The sequence below is a fragment of the Orcinus orca genome, chromosome 9 (genome assembly GCF_937001465.1).
Source record: "Orcinus orca chromosome 9, mOrcOrc1.1, whole genome shotgun sequence".
In the NCBI taxonomy this organism is placed as follows: Eukaryota; Metazoa; Chordata; class Mammalia; order Artiodactyla; family Delphinidae; genus Orcinus; species Orcinus orca.
In genome coordinates, this window is record NC_064567.1 from 41,465,843 (window position 1) to 41,490,620 (window position 24,778).

Below are 24,778 nucleotides of genomic sequence, written 5' to 3' on the forward strand. Positions count from 1 at the left end.
GTTATAGAATGTGTTTTGTATCTGTTAACATTACCCCACCTTATCATCAGTTAACAATATACATACCTGTACAGTCTTTTTTATTCTATGGGAAGGACCTGGATACTCTGGGGAATACAAATCTGTGAGGAATAATGAGTTGATTAATGTTGACTTTCCCAGTCCAGATTCACCTAAAAGAAATAGAGGTGGAAATCTGTTAAACTCAGCTACCTTATCAAGCTTAAATATTCAACCAATGCTATAATCAAACTTGCTTTTATGCAAGTACTTCTTAGTGGGACAAGGAAGTGACATTAGAAATTATACTATAAAGACTGTCTATTAGAATAAATTCTTTGCCTTCATTTTCTTATCTATCAAATTAGACTCATGTTTCCAAGGATTTTTACCTTTATAATTCTACCATCTGTGTTCGCTAAAAGTAATGTATCTGTAGTCACCATTTTTAACAGTAATGTATTCCTAGAGATGAAAGTTAGTCATGAAGGAAAACATCCCAGTTGGATTATATATTGCTGCTTCAGTGAAATAAAAAATAAAAGTATAAACGTTTATTACAATGAATGACCAAGGAAACAAATCATGCAGCTATAAAAAGTAGAAATCTGCTGATAAAAAGAAGAAAAATTAATCACAATGCATCTTAGTACAAAAGTGAACCACAAAAAAATACTTCCAATTTACCCATATACCAATCAGCTTAAGTATAAAGGGTACTTCTCTATAAACCAGACTCCAAAAAATCATGGGTAATTACTTTTCATAAAAATGTTCCTGCCTGAAGTAGGAAAGGAGAGAGGTAAGACACGATTTCCACTAAGATTCACATACTCTTCTCTGACCCTTCATGTCAAGTCTAGTACACCATACCAAATGTACAGATATTTTTTACTAAAATATAAACAGCTTCAGGATATACAAAGTTAAAATAGATTAAAAGTCATATAATAATTATCAATTAATATGGCACCAGGTTAAAGAATCTAGTTATTGTTAATAGTTCAGTGAGTTTAATAGGCATCTTTAGCCTAAATAACTGATAGCACAATATTAACCTTACTATTTCTATTTATAGGTTGAGTTCTTTTGATATTGGCTCTCAAGAAAGGTAAGAACCGGGTGACTTCCTTGGTGGCACAGTGGTTAAGAATCCGCCTGCCAATGCAGGGGGCACAGGTTCGATTCCCTAGCCCGGGAAGATCCCACATGCTGCGGAGCAACTAAGCCCGTGTGCCACAACTACTGAGCCTGTGCTCTAAAGCCTGTGAGCCACAACTACTGAGCCCATGCGCCACAACTACTGAAGCCCGTGTGCCTAGAGCCCGTGCTCTGCAATGAAGAGTAGCCCCTGCCCACTGCAACTAGAGAAAGCCCGTGTGCAGCAACGAAGACCCAAAGCAGCCAAAAATAAATAAATAAATTTAAAAAAAAAAAAGAAAGAAAGGTAAGAACCATTGTAGTGGTCTGGGCTTACTCCCTTTGAATGAGGGAGAATATCCTTTTTTCTAGACGTAGAAATTTCTAAGTCATGGGAAAATAAGTTATAGGTTCCCCATACCTGCTTCTTTCTAAACTCTTAAACCCTGAATAAAGGAGGAAAGACTAGAATAAAACCCAAGTACTTGGGGATAATCAGAAGTATCTACAATATTTTCATTTAGAAGCAACCCTGCCCTTGAACCATTGCTATAAAACTCCTCACCAAATCCTCCTGGGTTGGGACACACAGTTCTCGAGGCACAAGCCCGCTGTGTCCCCCTTTGCTTGGCAAAGCAATAAAGCTATTACTTTCTACTTCACCCGAAACTCTGTCTCCAAGATTCGATTTGGCACCAGTGCACAGAGGCTGAGTTTTCAGCGTCATTCCCTCAAACAAGAAGGAACAGAGCAGACTTTACTCAGATAAAACATTCTAACCTCTTTGGGGCTATCAGAAGGACTAGTGTTGCCTAACTGGGATTTCAGGTTGGAGAAGCACTGGGCATCACTGGTTAAAGTGCAGGAGAACTACAGATGCCTGGAGCAAAAAATTATGGGTGGAGAGACACAACAGACCACCTAAGGCCTTGAGGAGACGCTGAGGTAAAACTCCTTGGAGAATTAAGACATTCAAAAGAAACCATGTATGCAGGGGAAACTGAGAAAGCCACATACAGGCTCAAGCAATAAACATGCTCAGAAAAGTTGTGAAAAGGCATTAAACTTTCACTTTAGGCTGGATCTCTAGGCTCAGAGCATGCCCAGCTAATCATCAGACATCTGCCCTGACATATGACCAAGTCTGCAAAGACAGGGCAGGGTGAGTTTTTTCAAATGCATATTTTTCAACAACAACAAATCACAAAGCATTCAAAGAAACAGAAAACACAGCCCATAAAAAGGAACAAAACAAAATCCCAGAAACCATCCCTGAAGCAGCACAGATAGTGGACTTGCTAGATGAGGACTTTAAAATAGCTGTTTTAGAGAAAGATAAACATCATATCTCTTATATGTGGAATCTAAAAAACAGGGGGGTACAAATGAATTTATTTACAAAACAGAGATAAGAGTTTTGTAGAAACAAAGTAGAAAACAAACTTATGGTTATGGGGGTCAGGGGGATAAATCAGAAGACTGGGATTTACATATATACACTACTATATATAAAATACATAACTAATAAGGACCTACTATATAGCTCAGGGAACTTTACTTAATACTCTGTAATGGCCTATATGGGAAAAGATATGGATATATGTATAACTGATTCACTTTGCTGTACATCTGAAACTAACACAACATTGTAAATTAACTATACTCCAATAAAAATTTTTTTAAAATAAATAAATTTAGGGACTTCCCTGGTGGTCCAGCGGTTAAGACTCTGCGCTCCCAATGCAGGCGGCCCGGATTCAATCCCTGGTCAGGGAACTAGATCCCGCATGCTGCAACTAAGAGCCCACATACCACAACTAAAGACCTGGTGCAGCCAAATAAATAAGTAAATAAATTTAAATAGCAAAAAAAATAATAATAAACAAAATAGCTGTCTTAAATATGTCCAAAGAGCTAAAGAAAACAATGAACAATTAATGGAAATCAGGAAAACGACGTAAGAACAAAACCAGAATTTAACAAAGAAATAGAAATTGTGTAAAAAAACCAAACCAAACCAAACCAAACCAAACCAAAAATTCTGGAGCTGAAACACACAATTGAAAAAATTCACTAGAGAGGTTCAAAAGCAATTGAGCATGTCTAAAAAAGAATCAGCAAACTTGGAAGACAGGACAATTAAAATTATTGAGTCTAAGGAGAAAAAACAATGAAGAAAAACACAGCCTAAGGGATCTATGTGGGACACCATTTATTGAACTATTATATACAGTATGAGAGCTTTAGAAGGAAAAAGGGAAAGGGTCAAATAGATTATTTGAAGGAAAAAAAAATGACCAAATTTTTTCCCAATTTGATGACAGACATGAATCTACAAATCCAAGAATCTCACTGAACTAGTAGGATAAACCCAGGAACCCGTACTGAGACACATCATGATCAAACTGATAAAAAACAAAGACAAAAAGAGAAACTTGAAAGCGGCAAGAGAGAAGCAACATATCACATAGAAGGTATCTTCAATAAGATTAGCAGCTGATTTCTCAGCAGCAACTCTGGAGACCAGAAGACAATGTGATGATAAAACTGTCAAATGAGAATTCTATATCTGGCAAAATTGTGCTGAAAAGTTGAGGTAGAAATTAAGATATTTCCAGATAAACAAAAACTGAGGGAATTCATTATCACTACACATCCTCCACATTTCAGTTGAAATGAACGAACCCTGGACAATAACTCAAAGCCACATAAAGATCCCCAGTAAAGGTAAATACATGGACAAATATAAAAACTGGTATTATTGTAATTTTGGTTTCTAACTCCACTTTACATTTTCTGTTAAGACTTGAAAGACGAATGAATAAGAAATAATTAGAAGTCTGTGTTATTGAGTACACAATGTTCAAAGATACAATTTGAGACATCAATAATAAAAAAAAAGTATGTGGGGGCTGTATATGAGTAGTTTGTATATATAATTAAAATTAAATTGGTATAAATTCAAGTTAGGTTATTATAATTTAAGATTTTATATATAATCTGTATGATAACTACAAAGAAAGCATCTACAGAATATACAAATAAGGAAATGAGAAAGGGAATCAAAACGTGATGCTACAAAACATCAACTAAACACAAAAGAAGGCAGTAAAGGAGAAAATGATATATTCAAAAGCTGTAAGACATACAGAAAACAACAAAATGACAAAACTAAGTTCTCTGTTACCAGTAATTACTTTACATGTACATGGATTAAATGTCTTAATCAAAGGCACAGATGGCCAGAATGGCTAAAAAAACCCCGATCCAACTGTATACTATCTGTAAGATCTAAAGACTTTAGATCTAAGGACACACACAAGTTGAAAGTAAAAGGATAAAAAAGATATTCCATGTAAGCAGTAATCAGAAGAGGTGAGATGGCTATACTTGTATCAGACAAAAGAGACTTAAGTAAAAAATTGATACAAGATGCAAATTAGGATTTATTATTAAAAAAGGTCAATTCATGAAGTGGATATTATTACAGAATTATAAACATATATACACCAAACATCAGAGCCCCAAAATATATAAAGGAAACACTGACAAAATTTTGAAGGGGAAAATAGACAGTTTTACAATAATAATTGGAGAATTCAATACTCCACTTTAAATAATGGATAGAAGAAACAGACGGAAGATAAATTAGAAAACAGAGGACTTGAACAACACTATAAACCAACTGGACCTAATAAACATAGACAAAATACTCCATTCAACAACACCAAAATACACATTTTTCTCATGTGCACAGGGAGTATTTTTCAAGACTGACCATAAAACCAAGTACGACTTGATAAACTTTTTCTTTTTTTTTTTTTTTGCAGTACGCGGGCCTCTCACTGTTGTGGCCTCTCCCGTTGCGGAGCACAGGCTCCGGATGCGCAGGCTCAGCGGCCATGGCTCACAGGCCTAGCCGCTCTGCAGCATGTGGGATCTTCCCGGACTGGGGCACGAACCCGTGTCCCCTGCATCGGCAGGCGAACTCTCAAGCACTGCGCCACCAGGGAAACCCATAAACTTTAAAAGATTTCAATCATCTTTTCCTATCACAACGAAATGAGACTGGAGATCAATAACAGAAAGAAAATGAAAAAATTAACACATATAAGGAAATTAAACAATACACTCAAACAGCTAACAGGTCAAATAAGAAATCCCAAGGTAAATTAGAAAATACCATGAAAAAAAAAAGAAAATGAAAACAACATACCAAAGCTTATGAGATACGGAAAAGTCGTTTCTAATAGAAAAATTTGTAACTGTAAACACATACATAAAAATGAGGATCTGAAATCAACAATCTAACTTTACAACATAAGGAACTAAAAAATAAAGAACTAAACCCAAAACCAGCAAAAGAAAGGAAATATTAAAGTTAGGAGATAAATAAAATGGAAAACAGAAAACAACAGAGAAAAATCAACCAAACCAAAAGTTAGCTTTTGGAATAGATCAACAAAATTAACAACTCTTTTAGCTAGACTGATTGAGAATAAAAGAAAGAGAAGATTCAAATTACTAAAATCAGAAAGTGTGGATATTACTCCCAATTTTACAGAAATAAAAAAAATTATAAGAGAGTACTATTAATAACTGTATGTCAATAAACTGGATAACATAAATGAAAAGGACAAATTCCATAAGACAAAAACTTAGAAACAATGAGGAATTAAGAGAACATATACAGTGAAAGGCAAACAGGCCTCTCAGATACTGATAAAGTGATTAAAAAATGGAAATGATCTAAATAATTAATATGGCTGATTTTCAAAAAAATACAACAATTCCTACCCAGAGAAAAAACATATTTTTCAAATACCTATGGAGCACTTACATAATCAGATCATGTTTTGGCTATAAAGAAAATCAATCAGTACTGAAAAACACAGAAATCTACAGATCATATTCTCTGACTACAAGCAGTGAAATTATAAATTAACAACAAAATAACACAACCCATTTGCCCACTTAGACATAAAACAGTATCTCCCCTCAACTCTTATCTGAAAAACTACTCAAATACAAACAAAATGAGTAATATAAACAAAAATCTAAGATATATGACTAAACTGGTGTTCAGAGAAAAACCTGTGCCTAATTAAGCCTAAAGAAAATAGATCAACCTTCAGAGTGGCTCTTGGAACTGTAAACCAGTATCGCTTTTCTTTTTTTTTTTTGAGGCAAGGAGTAATGACTTTATTCGAAAAGCCGGCAGACCAAGAAGATGGTGGGCAAGGGTCCCCAAAAATCCACATTAGTTTGGTCTGAATGCCAGCTCCTTTTATAGAACAGAGAGGGGAAGGAGGTGAGGAAGTAAAGTAAAAAGGCCATAAGACTTGCATATATCTCCTAGAATGGCCAGCCTCCAGGAGCAGATGTGTTAATTTCTTCTTTTCTGCAGCAATTCATAGGTAGAAGGGTCAGGATGTTTCCCTGAACAAAGGCACTTTGGTTTAACATTCAGACAGCGGGTCAGGGTCCCGAGGCAGGTCATTACGTATGATTATAATAACAAAAGCAACAAAAAGCAAAGGTTAAACTCAAAGAAACAGATCCAACAAGGAATCCGATTTAGCTCTTCCCTGGTATGGAAACTCAAGGAAAGGGTCATTGGAAGCTCCAATTTTACAGCTGGTGGGTCAGAAAGACCTGGACTTGTGACTGGTGTCTGAAGTGGCAACTGGGGGAAGGGGGCAGTCTTATAGGATTGAGCCTTTAACTTGTAGAATCTGATGCTATCTCCAGGTAGATAGTTTCAGAATTGAATTGATTGTAGGAAACTCAGATGGTGTCCGAGAATTGCTTGGTGGTGTGTGGACTCCTGCCCCCATGTTACTGAACTCAGGTTTGGCTGCTCGCTGCTCAAAAGCTAATACTTTTGAGAGACAAGTGCTGGTAGGAATGGAAAGGTTGCTTTATGCAACAGACTGGCAACTTGTGTCCAAAAACCAACTCCAAAGATTCTGCTCAACCATGAAAGTTTTTAAAGGGAGACTCATTAGCGGAGGGGGTCAGGGTCATTATTATCTTCCACTGTGTGCAGACTTTCTTCTGATTGGTTGGTGGTGAGGTAACAGGGTGGCATTCCAGGAATCTTGTGCTCAGCCTGAAGTTACCATCTTCCACCTGGGTGGGAGCCTTAGTTCCACAGAAGAACTCAAAGGTATTGCTGTGTATATTCCTTGAGGAGGCACCAGGACCTCGCCCCATCGTTGCACTATTGTTTCTTTCTTTTTTTTTTTATTCAAACAGAAAGTCACAAAAATTATAATCATCCTCATCAGTTCACTCAGTCCCATGTAATTAATTTTTTTTTCATCTTGATCTTTTGTTAGCACTTTTCCATTAGAGTTGTGAAAATGCTTATTCATTCAGTTCAGCAGTATAGTCAGTTACCAGAAACATGTACTTGTCAGAGTCTGTTCCATGAATTCCTTGAAGATGAAACCCTTTTACAGGAACATTTTTGCAAAAGCATCAGAGTACACCCAGAACAGTCTGTAAATGACAGAAGACTTAAAAATGACCATGGTTAAAGATTTGATGAAGTTCATAATAAGGCAATTGACAAGGAAATTTAGTTATTTCTGAGATATACATTTTAGAGCAATAACGAGAATTATGACTTGTAACATTATACCAGAACATATAAGATTTTTAGAAATTTCATGTAATGTCTGAAACATTTATGTTAACATATTTCCATACAAATAACCCAAAAAAAGTTTAGTAATTAGTTGTGGGTTTTTTTGTTTGTTTGTTTTTCTATACTGCAGGTTCTTATTAGTCATCAATTTTATACACATCAGTGTATACATGTCAATCCCAATCGCCTAATTCAGCACACCACTATCCCCACCCCACTGCAGTTTTCCCCCCTTGGTGTCCATACGTTTGTTCTCTACATCTGTGTCTCTGTTTCTGCCCTGCAAACCGATTCATCTGTACCATTTTTCTAGGTTCCACATATATGCGTTAATATACAATATTTGTTTTTCTCTTTCTGACTTACTTCACTCTGTATGACAGTCTCTAGATCCATCCACGTCTCAACAAATGACTCAATTTTTATGGCTTTTTATGGCTGAGTAATATTCCATTGTATATATGTACCACAACTTCTTTATCCATTCATTTGTCGATGGGCATTTAGGTTGCTTCCATGACCTGGCTATTGTAAACAGTGCTGCAATGAACATTGGGGTGCATGTGTCTTTTTGAATTATGGTTTTCTCTGGGTATATGCCCAATAGTGGGATTGCTGGATCATATAGTAATTCTATTTTTAGTTTTTTAAGGAACCTCCATACTGTTGTCCATAGTGGCTATATCAATTTACATTCCCACCAACAGTGCAAGAGGGTTCCCTTTTCTCCACACCCTCTCCAGCATTTGTTGTTTGTAGATTTTCTGATGATGTCCATTCTAACTGGTGTGAGGTAATACCTCATTGTAGTTTTGATTTGCATTTCTCTGATAATTAGTGATGTTGAGCAGCTTTTCATGTGCTTCTTGGCCATCTGTATGTCTTCTTTGGAGAAATGTCTATTTAGGTCTTCTGCCCATTTTTGGATTGGGTTGTTTCTTTAATATTGAGCTGCATGAATTGTTTATATATTTTGGAGATTAATCCTTTGTCCGTTGATTTGTTTGCAAATATTTTCTCCCATTCTGAGGGTTGTCTTTTCATCTTGTTTATGGTTTCCTTTGCTGTGCAAAAGCTTTGAAGTTTCATTAGGTCCCATTTATTTATTTTTGTTTTTATTTCCATTACTCTAGGAGGTGGATCAAAAAAGGTCTTGCTGTGATTTATGTCAAAGAGTGTTCTTCCTATATTTTCCTGTAAGAGTTTTATAGTGCCCAGTCTTACATTGCTTCACAACAAGAGAGGCCGTGATAGTGAGAGGCCCGTGCACCGCGATGAAGAGTGGCCCCCGCTTGCCGCAACTAGAGAAAGCCCTCACACAGAAATGAAGACCCAGCACAGCCAAAAATAAATGAATAAATTAATTAATTAAAAAAAAAAAAGAAATGTTGACTGCAGGGAAGTTATGCCTGAGTTTGGACATTAAATTATTAATTCCTACCTATCTTTAGTAGAGTGATATTTACTTCCAAACCAAAATGTCAGATACCCTATAATCATAATACAAAATATAGTAGCTTTGTCCTAATACTCTCAAGGTGACATAACTACAATAGATTCTTGCTCATTGGCTTTAGTAAAGGGAAAGCAATAGCGTTGCTAATGCAAAATAACTGAGAGTTAAATTAATCCCATCAACTCCAACTCTACTTAAAGAATCTGTGGAAACAACCTCAATCAAGTTATTTATCATTATTATTTAAGAATAACAAAATTCAGAATCACACATCCTAGCTTAAGAAAACAAAATTATTCAATAAATATAAACAGAATACCTATCTGTAACATTTTCTATTTCTTTATAATTAACATAATATTTTAAGATCTGTTAAATGATCCAAATTAATGACACATTTATTTTACTTTGAAATGCACTATAAACGTTCTGCAACAAAGTCATTATCATTCCCTTATTTTACAGACTTTAAAAAGGAAATAACTGGAATTAAATTTTTTTCTGTCCTCATTAAAACAAAATATTGTTAACACAATTTAAGATGTTAAATACTTTATGAAAATTATAAAATAAGAGTAATTAACTAGAGTCTAATATTATACCTGTAGTTTAACATTATCAGCAGGTTAAAATAACCCATTTCCTCTTTATCTTTGAAGTCTAGCCCATGAAACCCATGCCATCATCCTTCAAGAGTATTACACTTCAAGCCTAAGAATGAAACAGTCATGAAATGTTTGTTCATAAGGTTTTGAAAAAAGTTAGATCACTATTTATAATAAAGTCACGTTCCTTTAGGTCTTTGGGATTATAAGGGCTCTGAGAAGTCCTACAATTAAAGAAACTGCTTATCTTTTTTTTTTTTTTTGCTTATCTTTGTTTTACCCAGCACCTCCTCAATTCTACAGCCGTCGATCATTTCCACCAACCCCTTGAAATATTTATTAATATCTGACACATGAAACACACTGAGACATTATACCATATAATTCTTTGGTAAATTATTTTTCCTTGACCATATATAGTTATAGCAACTGATATAAATAATACTGTATTACTGTATTAGTTAAGTAGAAAATTCATAGGCAGCTTAAATCTTGAGGATTTTTCCTTTGTATATTGCACATAAACACTTAACCACAGACGCTCCTCTGCAGTTCTATCATTAGCAGCTTGGGAAAACCCATTTCATTACACAAACTGTGTAATGAACACATACAATGTGTTCTACATCATCCTGCTAAATTATGTAGAGTTTCAGAACATTAGAACTGGAATAGTCCTTAGAGATACCAGAACAGCAGTGTTCTAACTCCTAGTCCTCAATTCTGCTCTTCATGTAAATCTGCTTCTAAACGAATTCTCTTGATATTCTCTACTGGACTCTCCCACTGGGTAGTGGCTTTCCAACTTACTTTACCACAGTTTACAGTTAAAAGCAAACAAACAAAAAAACCCCAAACACACATTTTTCATCAAAACTCAGTATACACAAATATATAGGTATACTTATCTGTACTGTATAAATGTATGTGTACAAATTTACAACTTTCATGAAACAACAGTCTTGCTAAGCAAAATGCAGTCTATTTTCTAATCATTTCTATTTTTCATTCTTTTAAATGATTCACCAAATTGATTTAATGATCCAGCTTGGAAAAAAAAAACCTGCCAAGGAGCAAAAAGGTTTAATTCAGATGAATAATCTCATCCCAACATCCTATAGCTTTTCCATTCCAACAGCTATCCTCTGATGGACTATTACAATTGATAAAAAGCAAAGACATAAATTCATTTTATTATTTATTGAACAGCTGCTAAATGCTAGAACTGGGGACATTTTGCCATCAAAAGGTATAATTTTGTTGAGAAACAAGCTATAGTTACAATTAAACAAAAAATACAGTAGGAATACATAAAGAACACCTAAGTACAGTTTGAAGGAAATCAAGGATGGCTTCACAGAGCAAGCAAGCAAGCAGCATTTTACTGAGACATCCGTAGAAACTAATCAAGCAAACCAATGAGCACTTAAGTAATGCTAAAATGTGGAACAGTTCTTTTAAAAAGATAAAATCTTCAACCTCTCGTTTAGAATTTGAATGAAGAGGAAAGAAAATACAGAAGGATAAATAAGCTTAGAAGAAATAAAATAATTAGTATTAGAGAAGTAAAAGGCATCTAGTAAGAGCTAATAGGTAACTGAATATAGATTTAACTGGATAAAAAACTATTAAAATAAATAAAGGCGTCTACACAGACTGTTTCACAGGAATCAAGGTTTTTCACTTCTCTTAGAAAAATGAAACTAGGGCCTCCCTGGTGGCTCAGTGGTTAGGAATCCGCCTGCCAATGCAGGGGACATGGGTTCGAGCCCTGGTCCGGGAAGATCCCACATGCCGCCGAGCAACTGAGCCTGGGCGCCACAACTACTGAGCCTGCGCTCTATAGCCTGCAAGCCACAACTACTGAGCCCGCGTGCTGCAACTACTGAAGCCCGGGCACCTAGAGCCCGTGCTCCACAACAAGAGAAGCCCCCGCAATGAGAAGCCCACACACTGCAACGAAGAGTAGCCCCTGCTCGCCACAACTAGAGAAAGCCCACGCGCAGCAAGAAAGAACCAACACAGCCAAAAATAAATAAATAATTAAAAAAAAATTTTTAATTAAAAATTAAAAAAATAGTAATCAGAGATGTCACATAAATAACTTCAGCAAAATACTTAAACATCACGTCTTTATTGAAATGTACATAATAGCAAGTACAAAAATCAATTTTGTTAACAAGAATGCAAGCTACCCAGCTAAACCTTATTTATAATGAGAAAAGAACAAGTTTTTTCCCCCAAATTCTCTCTGCTTTGGCTAAATTACTTCTTTGAAATAAAATTCATATAACATAAATTTCACCATTTTAAATTGTACAATTCAGTGGTTTTTCTATATTTACAATGTTGTGCAATCATCACTGGTTAAATTACTTTTATTACTAAAAGTAAAATAAAAATACAGAGCTCAGGGAAGAAAATTTTAAAATATTACTCAAAGTATTTCAAGTATCCAACATATCTTAACTGCAGGCTTAAACATAATTCCATTAAATGCCCAACAGCTTAGATACAAAATGGCCAATATTACTTTCAATTTCTTCAACTAAGTCTGGATGTTATTATCAATACATCACTTCAAACACCAACAAAAAGGTGGGAGAAAATTATCTATGACTGTCATTGTATATCCTATCACTGACTAAATACCTCCTAAACTTTTACTAATAAGTCATACACAAAAACACATTATGATAGGGCTTCCCTGGTGGCGCAGTGGTTGAGAGTCCGCCTGCCGATGCAGGGGACACGGGTTCGTGTCCCGGTCTGGGAAGATCCCACATGCCGCGTAGCGGCTGGGCCCATGAGCCATGGCCACTGAGCCTGCGTGTCCGGAGCCTGTGCTCCGCAATGGGAGAGGCCACAAGAGTGAGAGGCCAGCGTACCGTAAAAAAAAAAAAAAAAAAAACACATTATGATAAACTTTGAATCCCAAAAATGGCTAAACCACCATATTCTAAGCTCCCTTCCACCTAAAAAAAACAGAAATGCCAGTGCCACTAAAAACATTTGATATATGTCGAATACATTATGACAAAAAAGAAAACCTCTGCTACAAAAATTTAGCAAAGTTTAATATTATAAAAATGACTGAACTGTGAATTTTATCTTCAAAGAACCCAAAATAATAGACTTAATGCCACTTGATTTTCAAAATATTTTCTGGTCAGATAAAGCAATCTACAATCTTTCTGAGTTCTACCTCTTTGAAAGATTCTAGTAAAATCAAGATTTTAGAATTAACATTTTATTCTCAGAGCAAAAATTAAGAAGCACACAAACGATTTTCAAATTCCAAGCCCAAATAGGTTTGACACTTGCTGAATTAGAGACCTAACTGTCATCATTATTTGATATGTCTGACACTGGGTTTTAAAGTAAATTTTCAAATAAAGAGTCAAAATCAAGAATTCCAATCTTTTTATCCTGGAGGCAATGAAGGTCTTCAAAATTTAGGCTAGCCTACCCTTCCAGCCTTATTTCCAACTATTATAAAGTTACCATTTCGGGGTCAGATCCTAAAATCAACATGCAGTGCAAATTAACATTGAACTGCCCCCAAATATATCATCCATAATGCACAATTACATATAAACTGACAACTTGTTTTTCTTCCTGCACTAAAGCAGATACCTGTTTCTTTGAGCACATAAGAAGTAACTAGTTTATATTAAGGCACCTAGACTAACTCAGCAAGGTGAGATGCTCATGCTGTAAAAGTATGTGGAAGCTGAAAATGACTGGGGGAACAGTGAATTCACCTCTTCCACCATGCCTACCCTAGCACAGGCACTCATTCCGGTAGAATGGCAGAAAAAATTGCTTGCACTATTTTACTCTAAAATTCTCATTCATTTCCTCTTTCTCTCTGTCTGTCTCTCTGTCTCTTTTAATTTTTTTAGGGAAAACAATATCTAGTTGGAATCATACAAGTTCAAGGCATACTGGACGCACTCAACTGAACTCTGCACTATATCCAGTATTCCCAAATGAGCCTCTGCATAGTGCCTAAGAACACACCAGACTGAGAAACAGACCGGGTTTGGTTCTGGCATCTGCTAGCAGTGTGACCATGGGCAAGTAACCTAACATCTCCATGCTTCAGTTTCTTCATCTCTAAAAAGGAGATAACAATAATATAATACTTACATCATAGGGTTATTGTTAAGGACTGTATGAGTTACATAATAAATTATCAGTATTTTATGTACTTGAAATATTCCCTGGCACATAATAAGTTATGCAGGGTTTGGTTATTGTTTTCCCAACTGGACTGCCCGTTCAATGTCTATCCCAATTCTATTCTTCAAAAATCTGCCCTAATACCTCCTTCTCAAGTAAGGCAATAATAATTCCAACCAGGGAACCAGGGAAAAGCTCTCCTATACCTTTACACATCTATGGCTCTTAATTTTTGTATGACTCTACTAACTTATATTTACTTACTAAAAATGTTACTTATCTTTTTATGTATACTTTACATTGTCATAAAAATTATTAGCTCCTTTAGGGAAGAAAATATGGGGAAACAAATTATGCCTCTTTTATACAAAAAAGTCACTCAAGTAAATATTGCTTATGGAGCAAGGTTACTGGATAAAGGTTTCCCAACAAAGGACAAAGAGATAAAATCAACTGTTAAATACAGATTCTCAGTTTGTATCAATGTATAAGTCTCAAACCAAGAATTGTTATAAGAACCAAAGCTGCTCTGAGCATAAATCTCAAAAATGAGGACTTAGCTCATAAGGAATAGCTTGCAGTCTCTAAGTCAAGAATATTAAAGTATGGAAAGTCTTAGCTTTCTGTGATTTACAAACAACATTGTTAGATTTGGCCTAAAGTCTGAAAAACAATGTATTAAAAATATTTACTTAAAAGATGACTTTTTAAAGAATATTTATCTATTTACTTATATTTATTTTGGCTGCGCCGGGTCCTAGTTGCGGCATGCAGGATCTTTTTAGTTGCAGCATGCGGACTTCTTAGTTGCGGCATGCGAAGTCTTAGTTGCGACATGCATGGGGGATCTAGTTCCCCGACGAGGGATTGAACCTGGACCCCCTGCATTGGGAGCGTGGAGTCTTACCCACTGGACCACCAGGGAAGTTCCAAAAGGTGACTTTTATGTGTTATACACTGCAACTATGTAGATGAAAAGATTTAGACCCTGCACTCAACAAGTCTATACAAAGATAGCTAATTAAACAGTAATGTTCAAGGTATACTGGGGATAACAATAACAATATTAACATCCATTCTCCTTTATCCACAGTTGAAGTCTTATCAAAGAAGAGAAAAACAAAAGCTGTAGTTGACAAAAGGACTGACCGGAAAAACAAGTTATATTCAGAGATTGTGTATTTACTCTAAAAATCAAGATCAGCTGGTTATTAACTATTTCATCTGGACAAATGTCACAGAAATTTCAAACCAAATATCTGGCCTGGACCGCCAGATATTACTCTACTAAGTATATATTCAAGAAGTTATTCTTTTGTTGTTGTTTTCTTTTTCTTTTTTTTTTTTTCCGGTACGCGGGCCTCTCACTGTTGTGGCCTCTCCCGTTGTAGAGCAACAGGCTCCGGACGCGCAGGCTCAGCGGCCATGGCTCACGGGCACAGCCGCTCCGCGGCATGTGGGATCTTCCCGGACCGGGGCACGAACCTGTGTCCCCTGCATCGGCAGGCGGACTCTCAACCACTGCGCCACCAGGGAAGCCCCAAGAAGTTATTCTTTAAATTTTAATATTAAAATTTTTTTGGAAATTGCTATGGTTCTCCTAATGCACCTAGGAAGTTTTCTACAAATTAAAAAAATGATCTTATATTTGTCTACGGTGTGTCATTTAAGATCACTAACATTACATAGTAAAGGTAAGATGTAGTATTTCTTCACATACAATGATTATGTTACCAATCTATGGAAGAAAAGGTATGTCCTGCATATTTTATCCACCTATTTAGACCCACACCTCTGGTCTACACCAGCAGTTTGCAAGCTAGGTATACTACGCTTCTTACTCAACCAGAGACAGACAAGTTAACCAACTCTACCAAGTATCAAGTTTGCAGACTTTGTACCACCATGTTTTAACTATGAACTATTACAATGCAGATATTTCCAAACAGTCACAAACCTACCCTCAAGTAAAATACTCTGGTCAGTTGATAAAATATTCTTCCCTTCAATGAAGGGGTATTTCATACCTAATTCAATTAATCTAATTCAACACCAAAATAAAAATACCAGGAGTTGAATGTAATTAGCAAATTTAATGCACAGTACATAAAGGTCCAGCATCAACTCAATTTTCTCTGTCATGGATATAGTCAATCCACTATTCTGCCTTTTACTTTCATAAAACAAATAGAGAAATACAACAAAATTGCATCAAACTGAGGAGCTAGGTTATAAAGTCAGCCTATATGAGGTGAAAATATTATAGTCATTTAAGACTGTCATTTAAGATAACTAATCTTATACATGGTAAAGTGTTTTTATATATATAATGATTATGTTACCAACCTACAGTCAAAATAACCCTTGACAATCTCTTAAAATAGACTACAGGCAGGGAAAGGTGCTCACAGGACAAAACACACTCATAAGAAAAATGAGAGTGAACTAAAGAACAAGGAGAGTCATCATATTTCACTAATTCCAGGGCTTACACTTAATGAATGAATTCCCAGGGTAATCATTTGCATGATTATGATCCTCTACCCCATCCTTCTTTTTCAAATTCAGAGAACATATGTTTAAGTTAAACACTCATGTGATATGGCTTCACTACACTATATGAGCCAGAGAATAAAATTATCCTGGGGCTTCCCTGGTGGCGCAGTGGTTGGGAGTCCGCCTGCCGATGCAGGGGACACGGGTTCTTGCCCCAGTCCGGGAAGATCCCACATGCCACGGAGCGGCTAGGCCCATGAGCCACGGCCGCTGAGCCTGCGCATCCGGAGCCTGTGCTCCGCAACGGGAGAGGCCACAACAGTGAGAGGCCCGCGTACTGTCAAAAAAAAAAAAAAAAAATCCTGGAGTAATAAGTAACCACCAGATGCTATTTCCTTTTGTAGCATCATCGATTGAAGAGAACTTCTCCAGCGTTCTATTCAACCACTACACCCCCCACCCCTCTTCTCAACTTTTACTGAGTTTCCAAAACTGTGCCATCTACAAGAAAGAGGCAAGAAAATACTGAAATCCCATTACGCCATCAAGTTAAATTTTTAAATGTATTTGCATAACAAAAGAAAATATAACACATGATCCCTGCAGTTATTTGGGCTATTGTTTTCTCAAATCATTCAGAGTTCATTAATAGTTGGAAACATATCAAAACTCAATTTTAGTGAGAAATCATATCTTACCCACAACCATAAGTGTGAATTCAAACCCTCTCTTCACTGATTTTCTGTATACTTGATTTGGGAGATTTGCAAATCCCACATAGCCTTCAAGGTTCTTCTGTTGCTGAGAAAAGCAAAAGCAGTCCGGTTATTCATATATCAATAAATCACTTCTGTCACACATTTCAAATTCCCTTCATTAACCTATTTTTAGAAAACTATATAAACTAATATTATTCATGGTGAATCAAACTGATTTTACAGTGTTACCAATAAAAGTATTAGTTAATTGCAGAAATGGACAAAATGAATTGAGCACAAGTTGACTGACAATAGACAATTACAAAAACCCAAAGGAATAAAATAAAAATTAAAGAAACCTGCCTCAGAGCAAAGATTTCAATTTATAGTAACTTACTAATAATAAGATTCTGACCAATCAACTAAAAAAAACGGAAGGATTTTTCACAAAAAATTCAAATCCCCTTAAAATTATATTAAGGACTCTTTTAATCATTCCCTTTGCTCATACTAATTACCAGAGGCAGGAGTTTCTTGAAATTTATCTTCTTATTCATGAAATAAAATCAAAACGTGGAGTTTAAAATTTTTCATGAACTCTTAAAAGGTCTCATGATCAATGTCAGTCAGTAACATTATCTTTCAAGCTGTTATACTAGGTCCAATTATGTCACTTCAAGATTTTTACATGAGTCTGCTGCCTCTATCATCAGGGACATCAGATTTATCCAGGTTTTAAAGTAAATTTCAATTCAGTTTTCTGTGTGGTTTTTGATTCTTTGATGATCTCAGTAAGTTTCATGAGTAATTCAAAGAAATCTACTTCTAAATTGTCATAGTAAATCAGTCTGATTTTCAACTTACCCATTGGTGAGAAACACTGTCCACAGTTCAGACCATCTGAGTGAGTAGAGTCTTACTGATTAATTTACTTAGGGGTAGGTCTTATTCATTCATTAAAATATAACGGCAAGGGGCTTCCCTGGTGGCGCAGTGGTTGAGAGTCCACCTGCCGATGCAGGGGACACGGATTCGTGCCCTGGTCTGGGAAGATCCCACATGCCGCAGAGCGGCTGGGCCCATGAGCCACGGCCGCTAAGCCTGCGCGTCCGGAGCCTGTGCTCCGCAACAGGAGAGGCCACAACAGTGAGAGGCCCGCGTACGGCAAAAAAATATATATATATGTACATATATATAAAATGGCAAAATATTCCTAAGAGGTACACATTTTTCTTAAAGATTTTTGCCACATTTAAATTCTCATCCGAAAAAACTCATATGGGATCAAAGTACTAATTCAATACATTTGGATTTAACAAAGAACAGCAATCTGCATTTCTTACTAGCATCACATATGTAACTAAATATTCCATCCATAATATTTTTATCTTTTTTAAAATTCATATAAACTGATTTTTAAGACAAATATTGAGAAGATAAGTAAGCCAATTAAACTGAAAGACTAATTTTAAATATACTAGTTAGGATACTGATCAGAATATTTTAAAGTCAAATATTTGAAAGCCTACTACATGCAGAGCTAAGAATATGCATTAAATTTAAGGCTTCCTTGGTTCATATTTCATCCAACTATAACTGAAATTTAACTTAGACGAGAAAAAAGCCTCTCTATAAATTATGTAGCATACTCACAGCTACTTTGTAAAGAACACATTTCCATCATTCCAGTGTTCCAGATTCCAACAGACAGATCCACAGAGGAACAGTAAACGAGGAATTCCAAGAATCATACACGGCACATTCAGTCGAACAGGAGAGAGAAATCCATTGGAACATAGTAAAAGATAGAGGGAAAAAAATGAAAGTTACTTACATGTAACTCAACAAATTAGAGGTAAATTACAAATAAATTGAAGGCAGACTTTTTTCTACTCACGTCAAGGTAATATTTTTTGTCGGATATAAGGCCCAATGAATTTTAATCCATTTCAGCAGCTCTCCTGATCAAACACAGAATCAGAGGCCTCCTATCTATCTTTTTATAAAGAACAATTACTATGCCCTGTACCTGAAGTCTTACAAGAAATGGTGAAAAAAGTGTAAAGTATGGGGCTTCCCTGGTGGCGCAGTGGTTGGGAGTCCGCCTGCCGATGCAGGGGGCGCGGGTTCGTGCCCCGGTCCGGGAGGGTCCCATGTGCCGCGGAGCGGCTGGGCCCGTAGGCCATGGCCCCTGGGCCTGCGCGTCCGGAGCCCGTGCTCCGCGGCGGGAGGGGCCACAACGGTGAGAGGCCCGCGTATCGCAAAAAAAAAAAAAAGGAAGTGTAAAGTATGATGTTTCAAGAAGATATACAGGGACCAAATTTAAATCCCAAGAAGAAAAAAATGTAAATTTCATACAGTTTTGCTCTGTCAGTCACTGGATTAAGACAGCCCACTTCAGATAAATGCCAATGTTTTAGTTAAAATCTTTATACAGTGCTATATTTCAAGTAATTAAAGTTAAGAACTGGAAGAAATGCAAACTTGTAGATACAGGAAAGGGAAGGAAGCTAAAGATGGCAAGCAGTAACAAATGGAAAGACGAAGTAAATGTGACCTGTAATAACTTAAAGGCAAATAATATATCAAAGAGAAGAAAACAGACTATCCTTGGACAAAATGTCTTTAAAAAGGGTATGTCTTTATTCTATATTGAAGAAATCTATGAGTTATATCACAACCTAGAACAGATGATGATTCAAATGTCACCTTCAAAGAGAGGACTGCCCTGATCACCCTTATCTAAAATTACAACTCATCTCAGCACTTTGCTGCTTTATGTTTTTCTCTTTAGCACTTACCACCATTTAACATACATTTTACAAATCTTGTTTATTGTGATCTCCACCCACCCTACCTCCAACTAAAATGTAAACTCCATCAAGGTACAGATTAAATGAACTACATAAGTTGTGGCATCAAAAAGAGGAAGCCATCTGGGAGAGCTGAAGAAGTTTCACAGAAAATATTTTAGGTTACATATTCAAGGAACCCACCATACAAAAAGGTGTAAGAAAAACATCTCCATCTACCTGTGTGTCTTATTTATTGCTTTATCCTCAACTCCTAGAATAGTCTTAGGCACAACTAGGAGACTGAATTAAGAAAAGGGAGAAAAGCATTCTAGGGCTAAGGAATGGGCCCTAAAGTGGGGATGAACTTGGTACTTTCAGGAACAAAAAGAAGGTACATGAACTACAATGAGGTGAAGTAGTGGACCAGGGGATAAGTGATAAAAAATGAGGTCAGGGAGGCAGGCAGGGGCCAGATCATGTTGTACCCAGCCAAAGTAAGAAATCTGGATGTTATTTTAGGCATGATGGGAAGCCACTGGAGGGTTTTACACAGGCAAGTGACCTGACCTGATTTGTGTTTTAAAGATAGCTCTTACTGCTAAGAGAAGAAATGGAAATAAGAAAACTAGTAAGGAGCCTACTGCAATAGTCCAAGAAAGAAAGGGTATACTGAATTTAGATGGTATGCATGCAAAGAGAGATGAAGATTCAGAATATGTTTTGAAAGAAGAATTGTCAGGACATTGCTGGTGGGTTAGATGTGACTGGCAAAAGAAAAACAGACAAAAGATGAAGAGACAAAAGATAACTCCTAAGTACTTGGCTTGAACAACTCAATGGCTAGTGATATCTCCAGGGAAACAGGATACAAAGGGGAGGAAAAGAGTGGGCTGTGAGGGCCAAAATCACCAAAATCAAAAATAGCTTTTAACATGTTAAGTGGAGGTGTCTGTTACATATTCAAGAAGAGATGGCCAGTAGGCAGTTAAACATATGAATTCAGAAATTCCAGGGTTGGTTGGTGCTGAAAATATAGATTTAGGAAACATAAGCATATAGATAGTATGGGGAGAGGATCAGATTCCCAAGGAGAGATTATAGATAAAAGGGGGTCTAGACAGTGTCCTGGAGCACTCCAACATTGAGATGTTAGGCAGAGAAAGAATGAGAAAGATTGATCAGTCAGTGAGGAGAAAGGAAAACTAGGACTGGCTCAAGGTCACTCACTTGTGTTAAATGCTACTGAACAGTCAAATGAAATACCAGAGATGTGAACATAAAATTTGGAAATAAGAAGATTACTGGTAGTTTTGCACCAAAGCAGTCTCAGTAACAGTGAGGAAGAAGAGTGACTAGGTTGAGAGTAGACAATTCTCTGTACATAACTACTATAACATTTTAAATAATTTCATGTTTTAAATTAAATTATTTTAAAATTAAACATGTTACTTGCCAGTTTCCCAACACAACTTATTTCCAGGAGAGAATCATGTCATATTCATCTCTACATTCCTAACAGAGTGCTGATACACAGGAGTTATTAAAAAAGATAAAGGACAAAAATATACTTTCAGGAAAGTTTCTTCTGAGGAAGAAACTGTGTCTCAACACAAAAGACAGACTTAGGAAATACACCAATAATATAACACTGGTTGACTAAAACACACAGACTTTTCACATATCATAAAAATCTTTCCTTACCCCAAATTCTAAAATCAACCACAGTCTATAATTCAGAAGACCTAAACTGATTCTTTTTCTGCACAAATATAATGTTCACAGTGCCAGTGTGAAATACAACCTCTGGATAAAGAAATATTACTTATAGACCTGAGTGATATAACTGTGACATTTATAAGCATGTGAATGTAGATAAAAGTATATTCACCCAAAATATCTTGAGGTCTTAAGAGTATTACTTGATTTCAAACATCAGTTACATAAGAAGAAACAGTTATCAAATCATCTTTTCTAAAAGCATATGCTTACAAAATCTTTTGGTTACTATCTAAAAGATATGCCAAATCTCTATGACAAAATTCACATTTAAGAAAATCAAGCTACAGGGTCTTCCCTGGTGGCGCAGTGGTTGAGAGTCTGCCTGCCGGTGCAGGGGATCCGGGTGCATGCCCCGGTCCGGGAGGATCCCACATGCCGCGGAGCGGCTGGGCCTGTGAGCCACAGCCGCTGAGCCTGCGCGTCCGGAGCCTGTGCTCCGCAACGGGAGAGGCCACAACAGTGAGAGGCCCGTGTACCGCAAAAAAAAAAAAAAAGAAAATCAAGCTACAATTCCACTGCTTGCTATTTCACTACCTGTGGAAACATCAACTTAAATACAATATCCAGTAATTTCAGTGTTTAACTTATTTAAACTTTCTTCTAGAAATCAATTATATTCAAAGAACAAGATGCCTCAAAAAGGTTTCAATTGACAGATTATTGGAACCCTTGAGATTTGTTTATATTCTCTTGCCATTTGTTCTTATTCCAAAGAATAAAGTTATCAAAATCTTGGCATGTGAAAATCCATTGTCATTTTAAAGGTCTGAATATTAGTATCTATAAATATTAATATTTATAAATTAATATATATTTTCCAAATGAGAAAAGTAGCCACTTGTTTTGAAAACTGCTAAATATGCTTTTCAGTAACAATAACGAAATTGAGTTGTGACAGGTTGGAAGTGACAAAAGTCGGAATTTGAGGAAATTAAAACATATTTTTGGTAGGATCTACTATAAACCTTCAGCTCTCCCCATCTTTACAAAAAGAGATATTCAGCCCCAAATTACATAAATATGACCAGGATTCTATTTCTCCCCTTAGTAACTACAATTCAAACAAACAAACAAACAAAAAAACAGACTGCAAAGATCCAAGGAAGGGTTACATCAGTAACTTAAAATTTCAAAGGTAACATTTGATCTTTCCTAAATAATTTCAAGTTCAAGCTGTACCACTTTGGATTTTAAAACACAAACAAACTGTATGCTGTTTCACATACTGACAAATACAATTAAATTTTTTTCTCCTAAAGTTTACGTAATTCTAAATACAAAAAACTACTCACTACAAAAGAAAAAAGATACATAAATTTACTTGTCTACTCATTATTACTAACAAAAGCCTTACATCATACACATAGATGAAACTGTCTAGCACTAAGTCAAATTCCTCCCATTTCTTACATAATTCAAGGGGAAAATTAAAGAACTTCACTATTTAAATGCCTTAAGTATTTTAAATATAACTGGTGTAAAAATACCTCGATTCTAGATTTAATATAACAAGAACACTAAGATGTTACAAGATAACATAAGCTTGTCCTAAATGTTAACTTTGATGTTCCCTCCCCAATTTTCTCTAAAGATCATATCTTAGTTTGCATGCCCCCAGCTCCACCCTTTTTACTGAGATGAACAATTGTGTACAAATGAAACCAACTTTTATTTTCTTAATCTTATTCTGGATTCTTGGTTAATCTACTTAAAAGATTTTAATATTTAATTGTATGAACACATGTAAGAATGAGATAACTTAAAAGTTTAAATACATTTTTTTCTTTGCTCTGAACTTGGAATTTAAATCTCTACTCACAGAATTACTGGCCACACTCATTCAATCAACACAGTTACTGGACCCTTACAATGTGTGTATTAGTAATTAGGGATGTAAAAGCTAATAAGAACAAGGTCCCTGCTTATAAAACTAAGAATCTGAGGTCAGGTAAGTTAGAAGACAATTATATTAACACAGTGATAAATACTATAATGGAGGCAAGCACAGAAAGATGGCTATGAGAACGAAAAAAAGGGTGTTTTCTCCTATCCTGGGGCCAAATCCTTCAGATCCTGAAGGACTAGTAGGCCTTAGTCTGATAAGAGATGTAGGTAGGTACTAGAGAATATGAGCAGGCTAACTGGTAACTGTAAAGGTACAAAAGCAAGAGGAGAGAGCACAGTCCTTTATGGTAACTACAAATAGCTCAATACAACTCATTATCAGGGTCCAGAAGATACAGGGTAGGAAAGTTAAGCAAAAGCCAGATTATAAAGGACTTTGTTGGCCACACTAAAGAACTTAGAATAGGCTTCATCTTGAAAACTTATGAACAGCATTAAAGGATTTGAAGCAGAAAATTGCACAATCACATTAATTCACATGCCGAGTCACATTCATATTTTAGAAAATTACCACTAACAATAATATTGAGGATGAACTGCAGGAGATAATGGTAGCAATCCCAAGATCTGTTGCAGTAGCCCAGGGAAGACAGAAGCAGTGGGGATGAAGAGAAATTAAGTTAGAATGCTACTGTCCGTAACAGTAGCCACTAGCTACATGTGGCTATCGAGCACTTGAAATTTAGCTAGTCTGAATTGATATATATTCTAAGTATAAAATAGAAACCAGGTTTTGAAGACCGATTATGAAAAAAAGAATAAAGCATGTCAATTTTTATACTGATTACAGGTTGAAATAAAATTTTAGCTATACTGGGCTACATAAAATCTGATACTAAAGTTAAACTCACGTGTTCCTTTTTACTTTTTAAATGTAGCTACTAGAAAAGTTTAAATTACATATGTGGCTTGCATTAACTTCTAATGGACAGTGCTGGGTAAGATATTACATGAACTGACAAGCCTCTGTAACTTGTGGGGGGGAGTGGTAAGACTCAAATTTATGAATTTAGGTTGAGCAACTGGATTAATGGTTGTTCCAATCATTAAAAGCAAAATTCATTTGC

The 24,778-nt window shown here is 36.0% G+C and overlaps 1 protein-coding gene across 3 annotated transcripts in view; it reads right to left on the reverse strand.

Moving 5' to 3' along the window:
• SEPTIN7 (septin 7) overlaps positions 1 to 24,778 on the reverse strand; it is a 101,923-nt gene that overhangs the window by 46,759 nt on the left and 30,386 nt on the right. Inside the window, exons 1-3 of one of the 3 annotated variants that reach the window (XM_049715225.1) lie at positions 18,886 to 18,906; positions 17,233 to 17,335; positions 67 to 173 (exon numbers count right to left, since the gene is read on the reverse strand). In XM_049715225.1, the coding sequence (XP_049571182.1) occupies positions 67 to 173; positions 17,233 to 17,242 (117 nt within the window). In that variant the 5' untranslated portion in view covers positions 17,243 to 17,335; positions 18,886 to 18,906. Of the gene's footprint in view, positions 1 to 66; positions 174 to 17,232; positions 17,336 to 18,096; positions 18,234 to 18,885; positions 18,907 to 24,778 lie in introns of those variants that run through there. The other 2 variants (XM_033428291.2, XM_033428292.2) reach the window with 2 other exon arrangements.